At 35.1% G+C, this 22,768-nt stretch overlaps 1 protein-coding gene across 1 annotated transcript in view; it reads right to left on the reverse strand.

Moving 5' to 3' along the window:
* The window catches only part of LOC111050351 (signal-induced proliferation-associated 1-like protein 1), a 37,053-nt gene that overhangs the window by 7,581 nt on the left and 6,704 nt on the right, over positions 1-22,768 (reverse strand). The window contains 14 exon segments of the mRNA XM_039428440.1: positions 1,581-1,870; positions 3,749-3,923; positions 4,526-4,693; positions 7,621-7,729; positions 8,443-8,583; positions 12,007-12,122; positions 13,176-13,458; positions 14,399-15,192; positions 15,822-16,011; positions 17,260-17,384; positions 17,834-17,991; positions 19,641-19,793; positions 19,796-19,902; positions 22,118-22,531. Of these exon segments, the coding sequence (XP_039284374.1) occupies positions 1,581-1,870; positions 3,749-3,923; positions 4,526-4,693; positions 7,621-7,729; positions 8,443-8,583; positions 12,007-12,122; positions 13,176-13,458; positions 14,399-15,192; positions 15,822-16,011; positions 17,260-17,384; positions 17,834-17,991; positions 19,641-19,793; positions 19,796-19,902; positions 22,118-22,531 (3,223 nt within the window).

Here is a 22,768-nt window from a genome sequence, read left to right on the forward strand (position 1 = left end):
GGATTTAGGCAGGCTAGTCCACTGGTATGACGAATGCCTCAACCTTGACGGCAATTATGTTGAAGATTAATCATAAGTGTAAGTAGCTTTAAGTGGGAAAATTATTCTTTTATAAATATTCATATTTTTATTTATGGCCAATAGTAGGTTGAAAAAAATGACCCTCGTACAATAATTAAATTTTAAAATCAATCAATATATCACTAAAATACAAAACATTAACATATCAAATGAAAATCAATGCAATTGAAATGTACAACCACTTTGGAAAATTCAACATTTATAATATAATTGATTTACTTCACTGACAAAATATGACATATGAATATATCATTATTCAAGATTGATGATTTGGTGTAGAAATTGAAATGGAGATAATCTACATAATATTCGGAGGATTTGAAACAAAATTAAGAAATAGAAGAAGTTTTGGGCAAAAGCCTGGTTTTTTCTTTTCTGACTATTGTATTGGTTGCTTTATCCAATGAATGAATAAATAAATAATATTCATTATTTCTGGTATGAAATTTCATTGATAGAATAGAGGGACGCAAGTTCAAATCTAATTGATGTTGTTTTCTAATAAATTATGCATTCATTTATATCATTGACATTGTACATAAGTTGGAAAAAGAAATATTGTTCTATGAGAAAACTATAGACAAATTTTTCAACATTTTTCAACATTATGTGCCGGTTGCACAAAAGCCGGTTACATTTTGGAGGCCCTGAAATTGATCAGATGCGACCTGAAAACTCTAACACCAGACCTGAGCCAGCCAGGTCACTCGATATTATTATACATATTTTTGTTTTTTACTATTGCTCTAATTCTGTTTGTGTGAAATTGCAAAAAGACTTTTTTTTATTTTAGTTACCAAAATTAAGTGACTGTATCGTTCATATTGTAATGTACAATAACAATAGTGTAGAACTTCAATCACAGCTGTTAAGCTACTGAAGTTCTTTTCTTTTTTTCATCATGATACTGTTTCTTTATAATGATTGCATTGTAAAATATGTCAGTGTTGTGAATAAATTTCAATTTCAATATTATATTTTTGATTGTGATTAACTTCATGAGAACCAATCAGAGAAGTCTTCTTTTCGAAAAAGCTTTCTCTGATTGGTTCTCATTAAATTATTCACGATTAAAATTTAAGTGGCTTTTGAGCGACCGGGCATCTTATGACATTTTTCCCAACAATCGATCGCAGAACTATTCATTATTGAACTGGGAACTGATACCAAAACAGCTGATTCTGCATGCTGCGTTCAAAACACGTGTTTCCAATAATTGATAACATCGATGTCAGTACCATTACCAATAAAAATATGAAGATGATGATAACAACTTGAGTGTTGGGAAAAATATTGTGTACAACTGGTGTTCGAACGTTTGGCTAAACTTGATAGATGATATTGTATTCTATCTACTCGATAGATTACCATATTCTATCTTGTTCGGCAATTACCGCTTTTGGACACAAGTTGTACAAAAAGCTAATTCATCATTGAGACAAGAAACATTTCCCTCTTTTCATGAGGAACTGAAATTCATAAACGGAGCTATGAAATACCTTAGTAGGAATGTTGTCATCAGACATATAGTCGGGGTTGATGAGCTTCATGAGGTCCTCCTGCAGAGTGCTCGAAGCGAGGTTGGCCGAGTTGCGGTTGCCGGCCGAGGACGACCGAGCGGTGACCCCGGGCCGGAGCCTCGCCTCGCCAGTGTCCGGGGGCCGCAGCCTGGGACTGGCACTGCCGCCTCCGCCACCGCCTCCGACGCTCGATGGTGTCTGAGTGCCGCTGCTGCCTGCCGCCTTCGCCGACCGCCGCATTCCTGGTGAGCTGCTAGCTGACAGCTCATCTAGGAGAAACGTGTTTTCATTTGATGAGTGCTTGGCAGGTGGGATTTGTCATAGACGAAATATTGTATAAGAAGATATTCCATGGTATAGGTTGTTCATGTTCCAAATTTCAAGCCGATTACTGTTGACTGCTGTCTAGTATTACTGCTCTGGTAGGGTGAGAGTGTAAGAACGGCACAGAATGAGAGACTACCAGCGTCACAAAGCTTCACGAAAAAGAACAGCTAGGACAATCGGCTTGAGTCAACATTGAAAATTGGAACATAAACGCCCTATACCATATCCTTATGGTTTTTTCTCTATGGCTTTATGCAGTCACATTTACCACAAACATAGGAATGGATTAAGAAGAAGTAACTAGTTTGATTTAAGTTAATGAAGGAGACTAAATTGAAGGAATTTTCACTTTAATACCTATTTATTTTAGATATTTTTTTATTAAAATTAGAGAATACCATACAGTGAGGTTTTTATAGTAAGGTGCACGTTATTAAGGCAGTATTTGATTGACATTGGTGTTGCTATCCTTGTTTAGCATTTGACAAAGCAGATAGCTCTATCCCTTTCTAGCTCCGCAATGTTGCCAGATCGTATTCTAAAAATGTACGTAAATAATTCATTAACAGAATATTATTTAATCTCAATTATGAAAACGTACTATTGAATCATTGAAAAATATACTTTCTTTACGAATTAAATTTAATTGATCATTTTTCAACAAGCAGTAACTATCATCAGATAGGCTATACCGGAATCAGATATATTTCATAGAAAGCAGTGGTATCGAAAAGCTGTTCTCCTATCTTTCTCCACTGCCATTATAACGTGCACCTCACTTTAGGACACTTATCAAATCTTATAGAACATTCACATTATCAATCAATACTATTCAAAGCAAGAAAGGAAAGAAAAAAGTATGAGAACGGCTTAGTATCTCATTGGAAAATGTAATTTCAAGGTGAGTGACATTGGGGATCCTTCTCAAATTGAAAATACTACTTTACATCGATATCTCAAACCGTTTGGAAGATATTCACATTATTAATCAATACCATGCAAATCAGAAATGAAAAATGAATTAATACAGTATGTGAATATCTTCCAAACGGTTTGAGATATCGATATGCGGTTTACGTGATCCATTTTTTAAAATTTTGTATCGAAATCATGTATTGCATAACTACCTTCCTATTTAAAAAAATAAAGTTGCATTCAAAATGGCGTATCCAAGATGGCGGACAAAATTTTGAAAGTCATAGTAAAGTAGTATTTTCAATTTGAGTAGGTTCCCCAATCGCAATCACACCCACCGTCAACCTATCTTTGTGTATGAGATATTAAGCCGTTCTCGGACTTTTCACCCACCCTGTATAATGTGCTGGCAGCAGGTTCCAGTTTGTCAAGTTTTCAATTCGTCAAGATCTCAGTTTATCAAGTTTTAATAGCATCAAGTTCTCATTCCGTCAAGTTTTCAATTCTTCAGGTTTTAGTCCGACAAGTTTTCAGTATTTCAAGTTCACTTTTCATTCTCTCTCTAAGTAGCTTTTTACCTATTGTTACTTCAATCTTCTTACCATATTAGAGGCCAGTTGGTTGATCTCTAACCTTACAACAACTCAGCAATGTGATACTTTTCTTGTATGGTCGTAGATAAAACAAGGTGTACACAACAGTTTCATATGGTCTTTAAAGCACTCGCGAGATGTTTAACGAGATGATCTCTTTGAGATCTTAACTCTACATCTCTTGCGTTAAATACCTTACTATCAAACTGTTGTATAAAATACAATTTTGAGTGTAAACACGTGTATAAATTAATTGATTGAACCAATATGAGAATACAGTAGCCTAAAAAACGAGAGTGTATTGACACCTACCTTCGCTTGCAGTTGCAAACAAGCGATCACTGGTCGAGCTGGTGTCGGTCGAGTGGCCGTCACTCAGAGTGAGGTTTCGAACGGAGGCAGTTGTGCATTCAGCCGGGAGGCTGCTCGTCTTATCTCCAACAATTGTTTGCGAATGGTAGTGATGACCGATGCCATTATATTCAACCTGTGCCATAACATAAAAATCAATACACAATTACAAATACAAGTCAAGATAAACGTTGTTATCAGCAGCATTCCAACTATCAATATTAGTAGAGCCATTATTCGTTCTTCAATAATTATACATAAATATAATCATTTACTACCATCCTATGTGTTAGGAAATTGTCACATATTACATAATATCACATCATTGCTAAATAATAATAACAACGTTTAACGAAAAGCTTGAGCATGTAGACCGTTAACTTAACGGTAAAATCATTTGAAGGGCGAATAAATTGTTGCATAATACATATAACTTTGTTAATTATCGTATTGTAATGATAAAGGAGTATTTGGGCACCTTCCCAAATTCATGTAAAGTTTTCCATCAATGGAATGTTTGCAGCTTTGCAACTCCATTATTTTTTTCTGTTTGCAAATTTATAAAAACATACTTTTCTGCAATAAATTCAAATCTAGAATTATTTTTTCTTGAGGACCAAATACAGCACAGACAAAAAAACATGTTTCTTCTGAACCAGATTCATACGAAAATCATATTTTTGTTGATGAAAATCAAACAAAAAGATATAATATTGAAGTTGAGGGGCGTGGGCATACCTTTGGCATGCGTGTAACAAGATGGTAGTCATGAGAGCGTTCCAGTTGGCGCCGAAGCTCATGACTGCGCTCAGATGCCTTCAGGAGGCAAGTCGTCACTTTTTCGCCGACCTTGAATTCGTGTTGCGGTGAACTGAGATCACTGTTAAAGCATGAAAGCCCCACACTCTGTAACAAACAAAAACCTAAAATTAGTTTCATGTATAACATAATAATTATGTTTCAAGATGAACCGTGATGCGTTATATTTTTTAATCAAACTGTTTACAGACTTACGTGTCACGAACAAAAGCAGTACGCTTTTCATCGGCTGATGCTATGATTATCATAAAGCATTAAGGTACGTTTTCGTTTATGCGAACTTATCCGACGTCAACCGCGACCGGATGGGGCTCAATTTCAAGATGGCTGAAAATCGGCGGTCGACTGCAGATGAAACGTTTTCATTTGCACGGCTGGGTCGCAATGTCACCAACCTGAGCCAAGGCTGCGATAGAATTATTCTTCTCTCTCACCAGTTTTATCTGCCTTGGCTTCAGCAACTTTTTCCCAAATAATTTTGTTTTTATTGATTATATTTCTATATTCTTGATGCTTGTGAAAATAAAATCCTGTATTCTCTGATATTTTCAATCAATTATTCATCATCAACTTCACTAAACCTTTCAAGTCATTTTAAAATTAATCCCGGTCTTTTCTTTAACTGTTGCCTGCTGAATCTTCTGTGAGATATTTAAGGTTAGAATTCCCTGCGGATGGCAGAGAGACTGCTTCTGGAGGAGTGCTGCTGCAATCGAACGCGTACGAAGTTTGGTCCGCAGTAAAAAATTTGCATAAACGAAAACGCTCCTATGATTCAACACAGAAGCAGTCGGCCATTTTATTTTGTTCGAGCCCGACCCGGTCGCGGTTGACGTGGAATAAGTTAGCATAAACGAAAACGTACCTTTATGAGTATTATAATATTATTCATTTGATTATATGATTATATGGAGCATAATTATGTAATTTGAGAGGTATGGAACTCAACTTTTTCATCAAATGTACCATTGGGGATAATACAATTCTAAGTACTTAATCACAGATTTAGATTGAATCGTAAGTTAAAAACTGGTTCTTGCTTTTGCTATCAGCAATAAGCGCCTTCCAGCAAAGAGAAGGAGTCACTAATGAGGGTAATGGAGCGGAATAAGAGAAAAATAGAGTATGGAAGTGGAAAGATGAAGGATGAGCCTTTTAGTAGATGGAGGTTTGAGCCTTTATGGAACAATACCCAGATGACAGGTAGTGCGGCCCCGTCTCGATTCCATTACCCAATAAATATAGTATTATCTCAATGCTCCTCCTCTATTATGAACTGGACATTTAGGGCCGGTTTCCGAGCTCGGGATCTATAAGTTCTGGACTTACAGAGTCCAGGACTGAAATAAGCTCTCGGGTCTAAATCAACTTTCTGAGTCACGGGTTTATGTTCTAAACTCCGGGGTCTATAAGTTCTCGACTTATTTGAGTCCAGGACTTTAACGCAGTAAACATGAGGGAAATTCTCGATATATTGCTGTTGTATTGTTGGCATTAAGCCTATAGCAAAACAGCTGATTGCAGCGGGATAATTCAAATGCTCTCCAAACTGTTTTGTAACAATATTATTTTGTGAAAATACGTTTCGATTTCTTTGCATTGTATGGATCTATAAATTCAAAGCAAAACCTAAAAATTTTAAAATAAAAATAAAAATTTTAGTATGCTACCTATTGAGTTGGAGAACGTATTTGTTTTGAAAAACTGTATGAAAATTTATTATTTTTATATTATTATCATGAATATGTTGAATATGCCATTGATTAATAATATTCACATTGGGAGATGAGATGATAGCCATTTCAAGGCAATCCTTGTATTATTCTCCTTGAACATTTCTAGGTTATGTCACAGTCGTAAAATAAGGTTAGTTTTTTACGCAAAATATTATGAAGAACTTCATTCTAAAATAAACTTTCAAACTATAAATTATGAATTTAGATGTACTAATTCAAATAATTTAGGTATTCCATGACATTTATTTGGCTATTCATCCACTCCAAAACAATAACTGAATTGTGTTTGCTCGGTTAAGTCTAGAACTTGAATTTAAACCCTACCCCTGTCAAGGGTTTAAAATCACACTGTTTTAAGTTCTGGACTTGACGATTTTTGATAAATCCTTGACTCGGAAAGAGGCGAGAATCTAATTCAAGTCCTAGACTTATAAGCCCTTCACTCAGAAAGCAAAATTATAAACTCCAGGGTCTAACGTGATCTCTAAACTCCAGGGTCTATTTGAGTCCTCGACTAGGTTAACGCTCTGACTTGGAAAGGCAATTTTCTGACTCCAGAGTTTAAAGCCGGTTAAAGTCTAGAAATTAGCTAAATCCCGAGCTCGGGAACCGGCCCTTAGCAATATTACTGTTTTGGTTAGTGGCTTGAATTCGTTTCAAGGGGCGGACTTAAACTGCAACCTACTTATCTAAAACTCATATATTACAGACTCGATACTCAGCAAGTTGACCCTCCTCAAGTTTGTCATAGGAATAGGTTACCACTTTGATTCTTTAGGCTAGTCAAATGAGTAGCATAGATCACTTCCGAACTTTCTAATAAATTAGTAGTGGTGTTAATTTGAAATATTTTGTTCAGAATTGTTTAATCATTTTGTTGCATCATGAATTTCATAAAAGTTACGGCATTTTATCTTCATGGATTCATTATGTCATTCGTTTTACTGATTGACTATTGGGGTTCAGCTACATAGCCTGTTAACTCTTAACCGTGATTATATGCAACAAGAAACAATCAAAAAGAATCCTTCTTTTCAAAAAAGCAGTATCAAAAATGTATAAGAAAACAAAGTAAAATAAGTGTATATAATACATTACAGATTGCAGTATAACTCAGCTACTTGACGCTGAATGAAATAATATTAATGAAAGAGAAATTTCGAATAAAAGAGAATTTATTGAAAGAATATAAATTGGTACATAAGAGGATCGACTCTCTGGAATTGGTAAAAAAAGTGTATAACATAATTGTGGGTAGCTAATAACACCAGCACTTACCTCAGCATTACAAGGAAATCTTGAATCAGTAGAAAATGATTTACTACTGCTTCCTGTTCCATAGCCAGAGCTATTGCTTGATCTTGGAGGTGAACAACTTCTCTCATACCTATTTGCAAATTGAATAAAATGAAAAACCAAAGAAATTCAATTCATACAAAATAAAAAATTGATAGAACATAAAATATATTCTGCCATTTGAAAATTATAATAAAACAATGTAGATTGATCTATTTTTTTACATAATACATTAATGTTTATTCAATCCACATGCTCTAATTGTTTATTCATTTTACAAGCCATGCCAAAGCAAAATAAAACTTCAACTTCTTCTTTAAACTTTACTGAAAGAGCTTGGAATCTTCAAGAATTAAATAAATCAAAACAAATAACTCTTTGGTACAAAACCCACGAGACCATCAAGAGCTTTGCAAATTAGACTAATGTACTACTTTAAATTAGAGCCGCATTCAATTTGACTCGAATTTTAGCATTCTTATTCCAAAATCGTGATTATGTGACTTTAAGATTTAAAACATATTCATTTCCATTGCGTCTTAAATTCCACTTTATAAGCTGCATAATATGAATGTTACACATTACACAAAGAAATGCACTAAAATTATTACAATTTTATTAATCATAAAACACTAGTATCGTATATTTGAAAAAAAAATCTTTTTCTAGATAATTTCATAAAGTTCACAAAATCATAAAATATAGAAAATCTGTTCTACTAACTTTTCAAATTGGAATATGTGAATAGAGCGAAATTTCTACAAGAAAAAAATGTTTTGATAATTAGAAAAAATAAATGATTACCTCCTGCGATGATTCCCAGGAACCGCCTTCTGTAGAGCTCCACTTTTCCAGTTATTCTTGCCCTCATCTGGGCTTGATAGATTCTCGTAGTCTCCTTCATAAGCAGGAGCTGTGTATTTACAATTCTGCAATGTACATCCCCTGAAAAAATTGGAATTTAAACTTAACTAATTTAATTTCTTATATTATTGAGGTGAGATATTTAGGGCCGGTTTCCGAGCTCGGGATTTAGCTAAGTTCTAGACTTTAACTGGCTTTAAACTCTGGAGTCAGAAAATTGGCTTTCCAAGTCAGAGCGTTAACGTAGTTGAGGACTTAAATAGACTCTGGAGTTTAGAGATCATGTTAGACCCTGGAGTTTATAATTTCGCTTTCTGAGTGAAGGGCTTATAAGTCCAGGACTTGAATTAGATTCTCGCCTCTTTCCGAGTCAAGGATTTATCAAAAATCGTTAAGTCCAGGACTTAAAACAGCGTGATTTTAAACCCTCGACTGGGGTAGGGTTTAAATTCAAGTCCTAGACTTAACTGAGCAAACACAATTCAGTTATTGTTTTGGAGTAGATAAAAAGCCTAATAGATGTCATGGATAACCTGAATTATTTGGATTAGTCCATCTAAATTCATAATTGACCGAGCGAAGTGAGGTCTAAGATTCAAGTCGACGGTTTGGCATTTCTCTTGATGTTTGAATGTTTATTTATTTATTTATTGAATCAATGAGAATTACACAACTTACAGAAAAGTACCACTGGCTTACGCCCAAAACGGTTCCAATTCTAATTTATACAACAGTCCAAATGTAGCTAGGTTATGTGTCACTTAACATTCATTCTTCAATAAATTACACACTCCATTTAAAATTCAGAACACACAAAATTTTTTCCTTAATTAAAAAAATAAATAAAATTAAATCAATCACAATGTTGCGCATTTACGGCGAAACGCGGTAATAGATTTTCATGAAATTTAACAGGTATGTTCCTTTTTTAATTGCGCGTCGACGTAAATACAAGGTTTTGGAAATTTTGCATTTCAAGGGTGATATAAAAGGAAAAAGGAGCCTCCTTCATACGCCAATATTAGAGTAAAAATCAGACTATAGAATTATTCATCATAAATCAGCTGACAAGCGATTACACAGATGTGTGGAGAAGCCAGTCTATTGCTGTATTTCCATATTAAGGTCTATAGTTTCAATCAGGTACTTGTGGATGAGAATACTGCGTGAGGTCTACTGTTCACATAACTACTAGTTACTAGTTAGCAAGTTCATTTTGGAATAAAATTGTATCAGAATTATGCGTAAAAAACTAACCTCATTTTACGACTGTGACATAATCTAAAAATGTTCAAGCAAAATAATACAAGGATTGCCTTGGAATTTATATTCCAATTTGAATGTTATTAATCAATGTCATATTCAACATATTAATAATAATAACATTAATAAATTATTATTCCAGTTTTTTTCAAAACAAATACGTTTTCAAACTCAATAGCCTAATTAAATTTTTATTCCAAAATCACTGGTTAGGATCAATGATCAATAATAGCATATAACGTAAAATGAAATGTTTATTCATTCACCTTTCAAAAGTTTTGCTTTGAATAGGCCTACAAAGAAATCGAAACGTATTTTTACAAAATAGTTTTTAGAGCATGCTCATTTGAATATTGCCCCACTGTAATCAGCTGTTTCCGTTTTGCTATAATGCCAACAATACAACAGCAAAAAAATCTGGTGTGGCGCACTCACACAACTTTCCTTGCCGTTATGAAAATTTATCACTTGACGCTAGTGTTCACGCGCATAAAAGTCTACTATTCAAAGATCCAAGACAGCTGGTGACAAGACAATAACACTGGAGACACACGAAGTCTGCTATCTCTTCATAGTGAATGATTCAATAGAATCAACAGTTGCCAACAGTTTGCAATTGAAATAATAACATTTTCTCGAATTTCGAGCTTATTTTCAATTTTAAGTGAAAATGTTACTAAACATTAATTGTAGAGATTTTCATGCTTAATCTTTTCCACTTAGATATTTTTATTTAAATTTTGTATCTGAAGCCTGATACTTGAGAATCTAAAATCAAACTTTGCATAGATGGGGCGGAGCTCCTGGAATTTTTACAGATATGAGACTTGTGGCAGTTGATAGAGCTTATTGATGACTATTTTAGGTATAAATTTTATCAAAATTGTTGGAGCCGTTTTTGAGAAAATCGCAAAAACCCCTGTTTTTGACAACATTTTTGCCATTTAAGCCGCCATCTTTAATTGAATTTGATCGAAATTAATCCTTATAGGGGAAGGACCTTAAGTTCAAAATTTCAAGTCATTCCGTTAATTGGGAGATGAGATATCGTGTACACAGACGCACATACACTCATACACACACACACACACACACACACACACACACACACACACACACACACACACACAGACCAATACCCAAAAACCACTTTTTTGGACTCCGGGAGCCTTGAAACGTATAGAAATTTATAAATTGGGGTACCTTAATTTTTTTAGGAAAGCAATACTTTTCTTACCTATGGTAATAGGGCAAGGAAAGTAATATTGTGAATTTCCCTCATGTTTACTGCGTTAAAGTCCTGGACTCAAATAAGTCGAGAACTTGATAGACTTCGGAGTTTAGAAGATAAAATCGTGACTCAGAAAGTCAATTTAGACCTGAGAGCTTATTTTAGTCCTGGAGTCTGTAAGTCCAGAACTTATAGATCCCGAGCTCGGAAAACGGCCCTTAATTTATTTAAGTTAACAAATATTAAAGTCTGTGGAAAATAATTTTCTGAAAATTAGATGTAGCAAATGCAAAATAGAAAAGTTTTTGTTTACATGTATTCAACAATTATTTCATCCTTGAATCCATTCTTCTCTGAATCTGTCATCCACCAACTTGGTGGATGAGCATTAACTAATATTATCAACATTATCCATCAATTAATGTTCACAGGAATAACCAATACAATATATTAATATTTCCATAAGAAGTCACTGAAACGTTATATCAAGTTCATTGTTTATACATTCAGTGTCGGTTGCACAAAAGCCGGTTAAATTTTAATCGTGATTAATTCTACGAGAACCAATCAGAGAAGCCGTCTTTTCAAAAAAGCCTTCTCTAATTGGTCCTCGTGGAATAAATCACGGTTAAAATTTATCCGACTCTTGTGCAACCGGGACACAATAATACAATATCATTCTCAACTCATTAAGAGTTTGTGTTTTCATTATGGCTCAAACGTTTCCATGTTTATTCAATATATCTCAAGTTTTTAACTCATTAATACAGTGGAGTGTTTGAATTAATTTTCTATATAAATATTCTAAATTCAAAATTTGTAGTAATTATTTTGGGACCAAAAATATCTGTGTTTGAAATTGCTGACGTATCATAACCTCTTTTGGGCAAATTTGAATAAAAATTCGTAACTGTAATGCTAAGGGCTATAAGCCGGTTTTCATTTCCAATCATTTTATGATTGCAATCAATCAAAAAACATTTTTAAATTTGCTCATATCTTGCTGTTACCTTCTCGGAGATCCGTCAGGTAATGGTGGTATGACAGTGACTGTGACAAGAAGAGACGTCTTCAGCAGATCTACCATTGAGTCGTGAGTCAGGGTGGATACTGCCACTTTGCAAATCTGAAACAATCATTCAATAGTTTCACAATTAATTCGGTATGATAATTTATTCATTTGTCATACAATTTATATCCGAAATAGATAGTTGGATGGTATTGTGCGGTACTTCATCAATCGCCAGAGAAATAGTACTTAGTTTGAAGTACTCTCATAGATCAGGGGCACGGGCACGATTCATTTTGTTACTGACATATGTAGATACTATAGTTATTATCTGTCATTCAATATATTTAATAGTCAATGAATTTCATGTTATAGCTGGAACTTCTCTCATAAGTCTGGCAGGAATTATTTTTTACTGATGAGTTAATACTGTAGTTGTTGATTGTCATTCAATATCATTATTACTTAGTAAATTTCATTTTTAAGTTAAAGGTTCTCTCATGAATCAGGAAAGTTTATTCAAGCCCAGTTGCATTTTAATGGTGTTTGAATGCCACGAGAACCATCAGAGAAGCCTTTCCAGGGCTGGATTAATTTTGTTACTGATAGGTGTAGATACTAGTTTAGCTATTATTCAAAACAATACAATATTAATACGATGTATATTTAATCACTGAATAAATTTGCTCAACAGTTTTAAAATCTCTAAGGTAATATTCAGTCTGCTGAATTTTAATGGTGAGTAAATGCCACAAGAACCTATCAGAGAAGCATTCATTCGAGTTTAAAGTTAACAGACATTTTTGCAACCGGGCATAATAGTTTTTTCTAAATTGGCGATGACTATTGTAAACTCATTTCAATAACCAGCACCAGCGACACTTTTGAAAGACCTGTTATTAGAAGAACTGACGATGCCTTCTATAAACTGATTTATTCAATCGCAAATAAGATTCTAGAGTGTTGTGGAACTAATGTCACTTTTTTACATATTGTAGCTATTGCAATTGCATATTCATTTATTTATGCCTTCTATAAAATGATTCATTTATTGCAAATAGAATTCTAGAATGGTGTGGTACTATTGGAACTATTGAATGTTGCAATCATTCATTTATTTATTTCTTAAAGTCAATAATTATTTTAAATACTATAAGAATAGTGACTGACCTCGACAAGCCGGGCCCCCTGCCGTAAGCCAGCCTGCCAGGCAAGCCCCATAGCCTCGACCTGTGTGACTAGTCCATCGGGTTGCACGTGGAAGCCGAGCTGACCGAGCGGGTTGCGTTTCAGAGTCAACTCCTGCGCTACCGAGCCACTCGTCACAGCACGCATGCGCACCACGCACTCCATCAACTCGTCACGGTCGCCCCCCGCACCACCCACCCCTCCCGTCACGTCACACCGCATCTGCACCGTCACGCACTCGCCCTCGTGGTAGTAGATGCGCAGACTGAACACAGGAAACAAAGGTAACAAATTCAATTTAATAATAAAAAATAACAAATGTAGTGAAAAAAATGAGAGATTATTTATAAGATGCTAAAAAACAACAATTACAACAAGGCGAATTAAAACTATTATTGCACTCGGACTCGTTGTAGTAATTACTCAAACTATAATTATAGAAACCGACAAGTACATGCCGGATTCATTCAACTAACAGATAAAAAATTTATTTAAAGTAGCATTTCACTATGAATTTGATAAGATAAGATTATTTTATGTATTAAAACAAGTTTCTGTTCAATTATAATGTGGAGATGAAAATACTGTTTGAGTGATATATTAATGAAAAATTTGACAAAGAATAAGCCTAATAATTATTAAGTGCCACGTACATGATGACATGCAACAAATAGATCTATTAAACTTATCTATCTACATCCAGATTTAGACCGCTAAAGTTGGAAAATTTATTCTTGGGCTAGGATATCTCTACCATCGAAACTTAACCTTAGGGTTCGTAAAGAATCAAATCAAGCATACCTTTCCGACAAAGATAAATATAGGAATGGAATTGCTACAACAATTCTTCTCTTATGGAAAATGATAACTTTTATAATATTTGAAAAATAGAAATTGTTGAAATCAATATTAAATGAAAATACTAATAAATTCATCATTGGAATGTTGGCTTCCTCCAAACTATTGTTGACGAAATAAATTCGATTTGTCATGTTAATTGTTGATATTCTTAATTGGTTTTATACCTTCAATTATAATATTATATTTTTCCTAAGAAGAGGTTTTAAAAACGGAATTCAATAAATTGAATAAAACGTCGTTTCATTAGATGTCTTTATCTACCGCAAATTAATTTTCAATAAAAAGTAGAGAAATAGTTTAAAGTGAGATTAGTGTAAAAATTTATGAGAGGAAAGTTTGCTCACCTATTCCCCTGCGTCGACCACCCCAATATCGCTTTACAGGGCGTGACGAAAGCAATCTCACGCGTCGCCTCTTCCACCAAAACCAATGAGTCAGCAGAAATCGCGAGGAAACAATCGACCAGTGCTGCACGCGACGAGTCGTCGAGCGACACTTGCCAACAAATCGCTCCTCGTTGCGTCGCGTCGGGCAGAAACCGCGGTCTCCACCGTTCCTTCTTCTTGCTACTGAACGACAACATCGAGAACTTTTGTCCAGTCTCCACTACAGTGCTCGTCGAGTAGTTGGTGACAAGGTCCTTGAGGTACTCTTGGCGAGTGCGGGTAGCCATTGTTGCGAATTTCTCCGAGCGGTGAGCGGCGTTTTCGGCGTTGATCACTTTCGCCAGCAAAAACTCGGCAAACGCTTTCGATTTCGGAAACGTTGCTCCCTCAGGTATCGCCGGCCCAAACATTGGCACCTCCTTCGATCTAGTCACCGCCACACTGTACCTTGTATCGTCCGAACACGGATTAATCACCCTAACCACTATGAACACATGCTGAAACTGTGACCGGATGTTCTTTGGCGTGAACGGTTGTGAACCGGGCTCTTGGAAGACAATTGTGACGATGTCGTTGCCGATGTGTCGCTTCCTGAGCAACTGCTGTCGGTTGCTGGGTGAGAACGGCAGGTAGGTCGACACGTGGAACATGATCTCGCAGTCCTGGTACTGTGAGTAGACTGAGAACAGTCCTGTCGAGTCGGTCTTGTTGTCCAGGCCTGCTTTGTACTTGTCGAAGCCCTTCAGTCGTACCTCAAATAAACAATATCACATCCATTTCAAATATTTATTTATGTAACAAACGACACTAATATAAAAAGATGCTAAGGCAATCCTTGTGTTATTTTCTCTCCCATAATTAGGTGATGACACTTTCAAAAATGTAGGTTGGGCTATGTTTCCTTCACTTTTCTAATTTTCAGTGAAAGAATTCATATGAATTTAAAATTTTGAATTTATATAGATTGATAATGATAATGATTTTTTAATAAGATAATCTAAAATAGAATGATCGTTATTGCAAAAACCAACATAATATTGCGCAATAACCTCAAGTTGTAAAAGTAAGCCAAAACACTTCAATTCGAACAAATATTAACTCTCTATTTAGAAAGGAACCATTCCAATGAGACAAATGACGAAATTAGTATGATAATTTGCAAGAATAACATACACCCGAACTACAATTAGTTGTTTAAACTAACAGCTGACATTTCTTCGTTTAAACCGAGTATCTGCATACGGGCCTAAGATAAGCTCCAGGAAATCATCTACTGAAAATTTGGATATCATACATTTTGAAACGACGGTTATGGAAAGATGCTACTAAGTCAATGCTGAATGGTGTATAATCTTTCAAAAATAATTCAATAATAGAATACCTTCTGGCCAATGAGCTGTAGGAATTCAGTGAAGGCAGGGCCGGCGTCCTGGTTGTTGTACATTTGCTCTTCGGTGCTCTGGCCGGCGCGGCAGTACATCACTCCCACCTTATAGTTGGAGCTCAGGCATTGCTCGTCCAGCTTCAGCAGGGTCTCCTCCGTTTGCGGCCCGGCCGCTCCCAGCTTCAAACTGACACACACACACACAACATTAGCATACATACTAGTCAACTGAATCACTATGCAAACAAGTTTGATGAACAATTACAATTGTGCCCTAAATTATTAAAAAAGTAACCTGAATAAATGCAGAAATATTCTGAATCAGTACAGCAGTATCTTGAATTGTTGGAGATTTTTCCTAAATTGCCAAATTGTGGGAATTATACTAATAATAAACTGGATCAGTTTTTCAGAACTACTGAAGTACACAAGTTTCGTGAAATAGTACAAGAGTATCTGAATTAAGTATAGATATAAAATAAGCACAAGGTAGTGGATAGCTTACCGAATGAAAGCAATATTTTTGATCCGTTGGTAACGCTAACTGTTAAAACTAGAGTTCTTTAAAACATGTTTTTAAACGGCGAGACCCCAAGTGTTCCTAGGTGTGTGCAGAAGACTAGCAGTTTGAACGTACAAATAAAATTTGTACAGTCTTCCCTATTCCATGAGAAATCGACTTGTGTATGTTACTTCCAAGGCAGAGGAGAAAACACCAAATACACTAAAAGTGGCAGTAGCATTGTAGCATGACATAAATATGACCACTAATAGATATGCAAAGCAGTAATTGCTATGAGATACATTTATAAGTCTAGTTTAGTATATGAAGGAGGCTTATTTCTTTCTGCAGATACATTAATCTGATAAGAAGGCTACTAGACGCTTGATTCAAACTACATTAATATCTATGGTGATAATATAGTACATTTATTTATTTATTTCGCCATTTACATATTTCTTATATATACCTACATTAATATAAAACTACATTAATATCTATGGTAATAATATAGTACAGTATTACTTATTAACTCATCTAAATGAGTGAAAAATAAAGAAGCAAAATAGTAGAAAATCTTCATCACTTTTTGTGTAGCTGCGAAGTTGATATTGAGGTAATTATTCATATCAAATAAAAATACTAAGAAATTGTCAAAAACCACAGATTCATTGATATTTAGAAAGACCGGTTTAGGTTGTTACACCATTGTCAATCTCTGATAAACATAGTTTAAACATAATTTTATCAGAGATTGACAATGGTATAACAACCGAAACCGGTCTTTCTAAGTATCACTAAATCTGTGGTTTTTGACAATTTCTTAGTATTTTTATTTAAAATTAATAAATGATTAATGAGTACAGCAGGCATTATTTTATGAAATAGATAACATTTTTTTATGTTGAAAATTCATAAAGATAATGCACTTACCATGAAAGCTGAATTTCTGGAGAAACGTATTCTAATACTTCTTTGGTGTTGATTGTCTTACTGCTAGATGAAGGCTTCAGGTTAGGGATGGCATCCTCCAATACTGATCCCCTCAATGTAACAAGCTGCAAATAGAAATGTATTTGAATAATTGACCTTGTAAACAATGAAACGGTTTGGGAAGAAATGGGACGTGAAACAAGTCTGGTCTATCGACATTCAAGTCACAACTATTGGTTTGAGTTGATATGCTCACAAGCTCAACACAAAAACTGTATAGGAAATGTTTTGTAGAGGATTTAGTTTTCCTCATATTTTAAAATTATTTCAGAAATATTTAAAACAATTATAATGACTCACAAAAGTAACTCAAAAGTGAAAAATAGTCATTCATTTGAAAAATAGAATGCAGCAAGGAATATGAAATAATATTTGCTTTAATCCATTAAACAAGATTAAATTTGGTTGTTTTGCGTATAACATATTATGAGATCATGTAAGAGTATCCATCAATCTCATAAACTCAATGAAAATATTCATCACCTATAATATAATAGATATGATATCCACTCACCTCACTTGTTCGTATGAGGACCCTGTACCTGAACATAGGCGTAGGGCTAGCATTGGAATTGGATTCTGAGGCACTGGCGTTTCGTTCCAATCGTTCTCTTCTTAAACTAATTGCTACTGGTCCAAGATTCTCATCCATCCCGAACCAGTTTTGGTGTTCTGAAAAATACAGAAACGTAAATATTAACTAAGTATAACAAAACCTTTGATTATGTGAATCTGGAAATAAATGAATGATTACTTCGAGTATATTTTAGTACAATAATTCTAGTCTAGTTGAATAATAATATTCAAGCTAGTTGAATAATAACGAATAAATAATAGATAAACTGGACTAAAAGAAAGCTTTGTTATCATCTTCAAATCCATAATGCACTTTAGAAGTTAAGGGTTGCAGATTATGATCAAAATGTGTAGTAGAGGTGGTGGATGTGATATTGAGGATGTAATATTCCATTCATATAGAAAGAAATTACTTTATAGACTGAAAATTATACAACCACTATTTCTTGAAATAACAAGAAACCAATTTTTGATTTGACATCGTTAAGAACTATGCAATCAAGAGGAGTAAGGGCAAGGCAACTCAGACAGTAAATTGTGACGGTTTTTTGCAGTACAAATTTATCGCTAAAATTGGCTAAAATATGATGTTTTGGTGGCTAGACGCAACGCAAATAGACGCATTTTCTGGCAGTATTAATATAGGGCCTACATTAGATTTCTGAAACATTTAGCGGAAAAAATTTGCGACCGTTTACTACCAGTCTTGCACCCTTGAGCGTTATCCTATTCTTTACCAAGTAGGTACTACCCAATCAGAATAATAATCTAATATAACCGATCTAGGCCCGATTTCTGAGACAGTTATTAATTTTAATCAATCAGATTTAATATAAATTATATTTAATGGTCCATTATAAATCTATATGTTTAATGGTTCATTATATTCAAAAAGTGTCCCATAAACCGGGCCCCAATCTACCTGATTGACCGAGCGAAGTGAGGTCTAAAATTTAAGTCGACGATTTTGCATTTGTCTTTATGTATTTATGTACATGGATATACAAGGGAAAGGAGCCTCTTTCATACGCCAATATTACCGAAAAATCTGACTATAGAACTATTCATCACAAATCAGCTGTCTAGTGGATGCAATGACGCATGCAATTGATAACTCAAAGTATCACAGTATTTTCTCTCGACCTTTCTCTGCTTTCAACTCGGGCAGCTTTTGATGATAGTAGTTACATATGATTAGAATTGTCGATACACCAACCCAAACAGCCATTATTTAAACATTCACTATTATTTATTTACTCTTATGGCTTTTATCGGCAGAGAGATCCTTTCAGATGTTCTGCCTTGTCGTATTACCCAGTGTCATTTACTATCAACACTCAAGTTTATAGGTTGTCTTGGGTTCTTCATTTTTCTCACTAAAAATTTGCACTTTCAGAATTACACAACTTACAGAAAAGTACCATAGGCTCACGCCCAAAACGTATTTATACAACAGTCCAAATGTATCTAGGTTATGTGTCACTTTAGTCGACTTTAGTTGTTTTCACACCGGTATTGCACCGTCACGACAGCACAGAATTTACTCTGATGGACAGAATTAGAGAAGGCTGTGGTTTATAACTACGCGATGTCTACTGTCCACAGAACTACTAGTAATTTATCCATCCAATTTACCTTGCACGAGGCCTACTGTTCACAGAATTACTAGTAATTTATCCATCCAATTTACCTTGCACGAGGTCTACTGTTCACAGAACTACTAGTAATTTATGCATTCAATTTACCTTGATTGTAGAAGTAGTGTCGGTAGTAGCGTGCTCCGTCGTCGACACTCTCGATGAGGTTGTGTGCACGCTGGTAGGGACAGGTGGCCTTGCCTGGCTGCCAGTGAGTGTCACCGGGCCCAAACTCCAGGACGGCAACACCGCAGCTGAGGGGGGCCGGTGCACCCCCACTCCCGCCCCTCTGCTCCCCGACGGGTTCAGCCGAGTCAGACTCACCACTCGCTCCACCTCACCTCCCATCTCGTTGCGGAAGAACGGACAGCTAATCAACACATCCACACACAGTATTAGCAATTATTTTTAATAATTATTTATTTATTCATAGAAAATGATACAAACCAGGTAAAATATATTACATTATATGATTTGTGTATTATTGGAGAAATAAATTAAAAATTAAAAAATTCATTTGAATTTTGTTCAAGCTGGTTTTTCGAATCAATCTATGAACTATTGTATAATATTTTTAAACTAGAAATTGTGTCAAAGTGAAGACCTAGCTTTATTTTCAACTACAGTATGTTATTTTATCCAAATTCGGGGAAGAAATGGCTCAATTATCAGGTTTTTAATCTTCCAGTCATTTCATTGATGAGTGTTATTGATTGTAAATACTGTAATAAAGAAACAATATGGAATAAACTAGCATTTAATAATTTAATTTTATGGGGACGGATGGTATTGACAACATTAATGCCTTATTCTTTCAAAATAGCATTTTTTAATACTACAGTACTTCTTTAACAAATGTGTTATTTCTCTACTTTGAAACAAATTAAAAAATAAAAAAAAAACAGATGAACACAATGAATTACATAACTTATTAAATAATTGTAGTACCAGGTTTCTCCACATAATGTGCCACATCTTCAATAATTGAGATTTTGACTGGTTTTATAATTCTACAATAATTTATTATTATAAATAGTGGTTGACAAATTCTTATTTAGTTTCTTCATGATATAATCTTTTCCATAACCTATTTCAGTTAGTTATTTATCAAATCCAAGTTAATACTCATGCTGAACTAGATTAAACATAATCATTTCTATTTTACTATAAATAACTTTCTGAAAAGCAATAAAAACGTTTAAGCGGTGAAACATTTTTGACACGATGACCAAGTACAATTTTAATATGTTTTTCAGTTTTTTGTTTAAAACGTTCGTCGATCTAAAGGATTCAACTCTTATTTATTTTGGACTCAAAATTATGCATCAATTGAAACATGAACTTTCACGGCTTGAATTTGATAAGGGTTTGTAGCGTTTTGGGCAATTTCCTGATGTACCTAGAAGCATTGTACTATCAGATCAGTGAATGAATAACTGAAAAGAATTTGATCAATGCAAACCGTTCATTGACAAAAACTTAGCTTGGAATCAACCAAGATATTGCAGTTGCATGAGGCGAGTGCTTAATTAATTCTAGTCTTCAATGTGACATTCAATAGGCCTACATGAGTACACCTGAATAAACACACATGCCAACAGTCAACAACCGTTCATGGTGGGGGTTCATTTGCATAGCTCAAATTCATACAGCAAAAATAGATGAGCTGTTTCATATAAACTGAATGAAGTGGGCCCCATTCTCATTGCTGGCATGGCTCAAATGAATGAACGTATTACTTTGTACTTGTGGTGAAAATCATCTCGCTATAATCATTACAATTTTATTCTGATGCACTCAATATAATAATTAATGAATACAACAATAAAAAACCCCTGAGTTTCGTATTACGTTTCCACTTCTATCTGAATATGAGATTCATTCCATATAATAATTTTTTTACTAAAAAAATTCACTTGTAACAGTGAATCGAACATCGTAATTACATGGAATTTGAATTTTAAAGAAAAACTGATACGAATATCAACAATCGAAAATGCCAACACATTTCGAGCTCGGTTTCGGACGGAATTAATACACAAATCTACATGAGCCAGACGTACACTCAGAGAAATAAATATCATGGAAAAGCATTACAATCAGGGATTGAAAATTATTTATGGCAAATAAGATGAAAAATAATAAATTGTTCACTCAATCATTGGCATTGATCATCGACTGTAGTTCATCATTTAGAATATAATGAAGGGAATAATCGGCTTATACATGTACGGAATTGGAAATTCACGAATGACGCATCATCACGTCTCAACTACTGGACTGATGAACTTGAAATTTTGCATGAAGATTCTCAATTTACCGAGGATGGTTATACGCCTATTTTAAATTCTTAAATATTTCAGTAGGGCAAGGTTTCAGTTTGTTAAGTTTTTAACTATACACCTCACTGATTACCTGCTAGTTGGTAAATAGAATTCAAACTGATACATTCATTCCATCATGGGTTGTAAGATATCGTTGGCAAAAAAATTAATTGATCGAAAATGTATCTGATCGTGTTGTTTCTTCACCTCATTGATTGTAATTTGTATTTGGCAAATGGAGAGAAATCCATGAAAAATCACCTTTCAATGAGATCATTAGTGCGGCCATCGCCGGCGTCCTCATCGCCACTGTCGCCTCCATCGGGCGTGATCGACCGCGAGCTGAGCATGGAGGCAGCCGAGGCGCCCGTCGTCGTGTTGCGTCGCCTGGAAAGCAGCAGGCCGCGCAGCTTGGCCGCATAGCACAGGTTGGCAGTCAGCGACTGGCAGTCGTAGTGCGCGAACGCGCGTCGCCGCTGTCGGTCGTCCATGTTGTCTGCCGCCGTCGACAGTGAGCTGCTGTTGTGGTTGTTGGCGGTCGCCGAGGAGGCGGAGCTGTTGGCCAGGCTGCCGCCTCCATCGTCCGCCGGCGGTTTCGACGCGGCAGGCTTCACGGCCGACCCACCCGGTGCATTGCTCACATTGTTGCCGCCCCAGAATTTGTGGAATTTCAGCCTACAACAAGCAGCGAGATTTCAGTGATATTGGAATCTTCAATAATCATGATCTTGTAATCAGCTTTAGGGTCAGCCTCAAAATTTCTTACAATCAGCCAATTAAGGATACTTCACCTGAATGGGAAATTGTTGTTCATTGTTCCATGGAATCTTCCAAGCGAGATTCGACTAATCTTATAATTTACTAACAAAACTTAAAAAAAAGAAACAGTTTTGAATTACGCCTATTGATTAT

Source organism: Nilaparvata lugens, chromosome 5 (genome assembly GCF_014356525.2).
Source record: "Nilaparvata lugens isolate BPH chromosome 5, ASM1435652v1, whole genome shotgun sequence".
In the NCBI taxonomy this organism is placed as follows: Eukaryota; Metazoa; Arthropoda; class Insecta; order Hemiptera; family Delphacidae; genus Nilaparvata; species Nilaparvata lugens.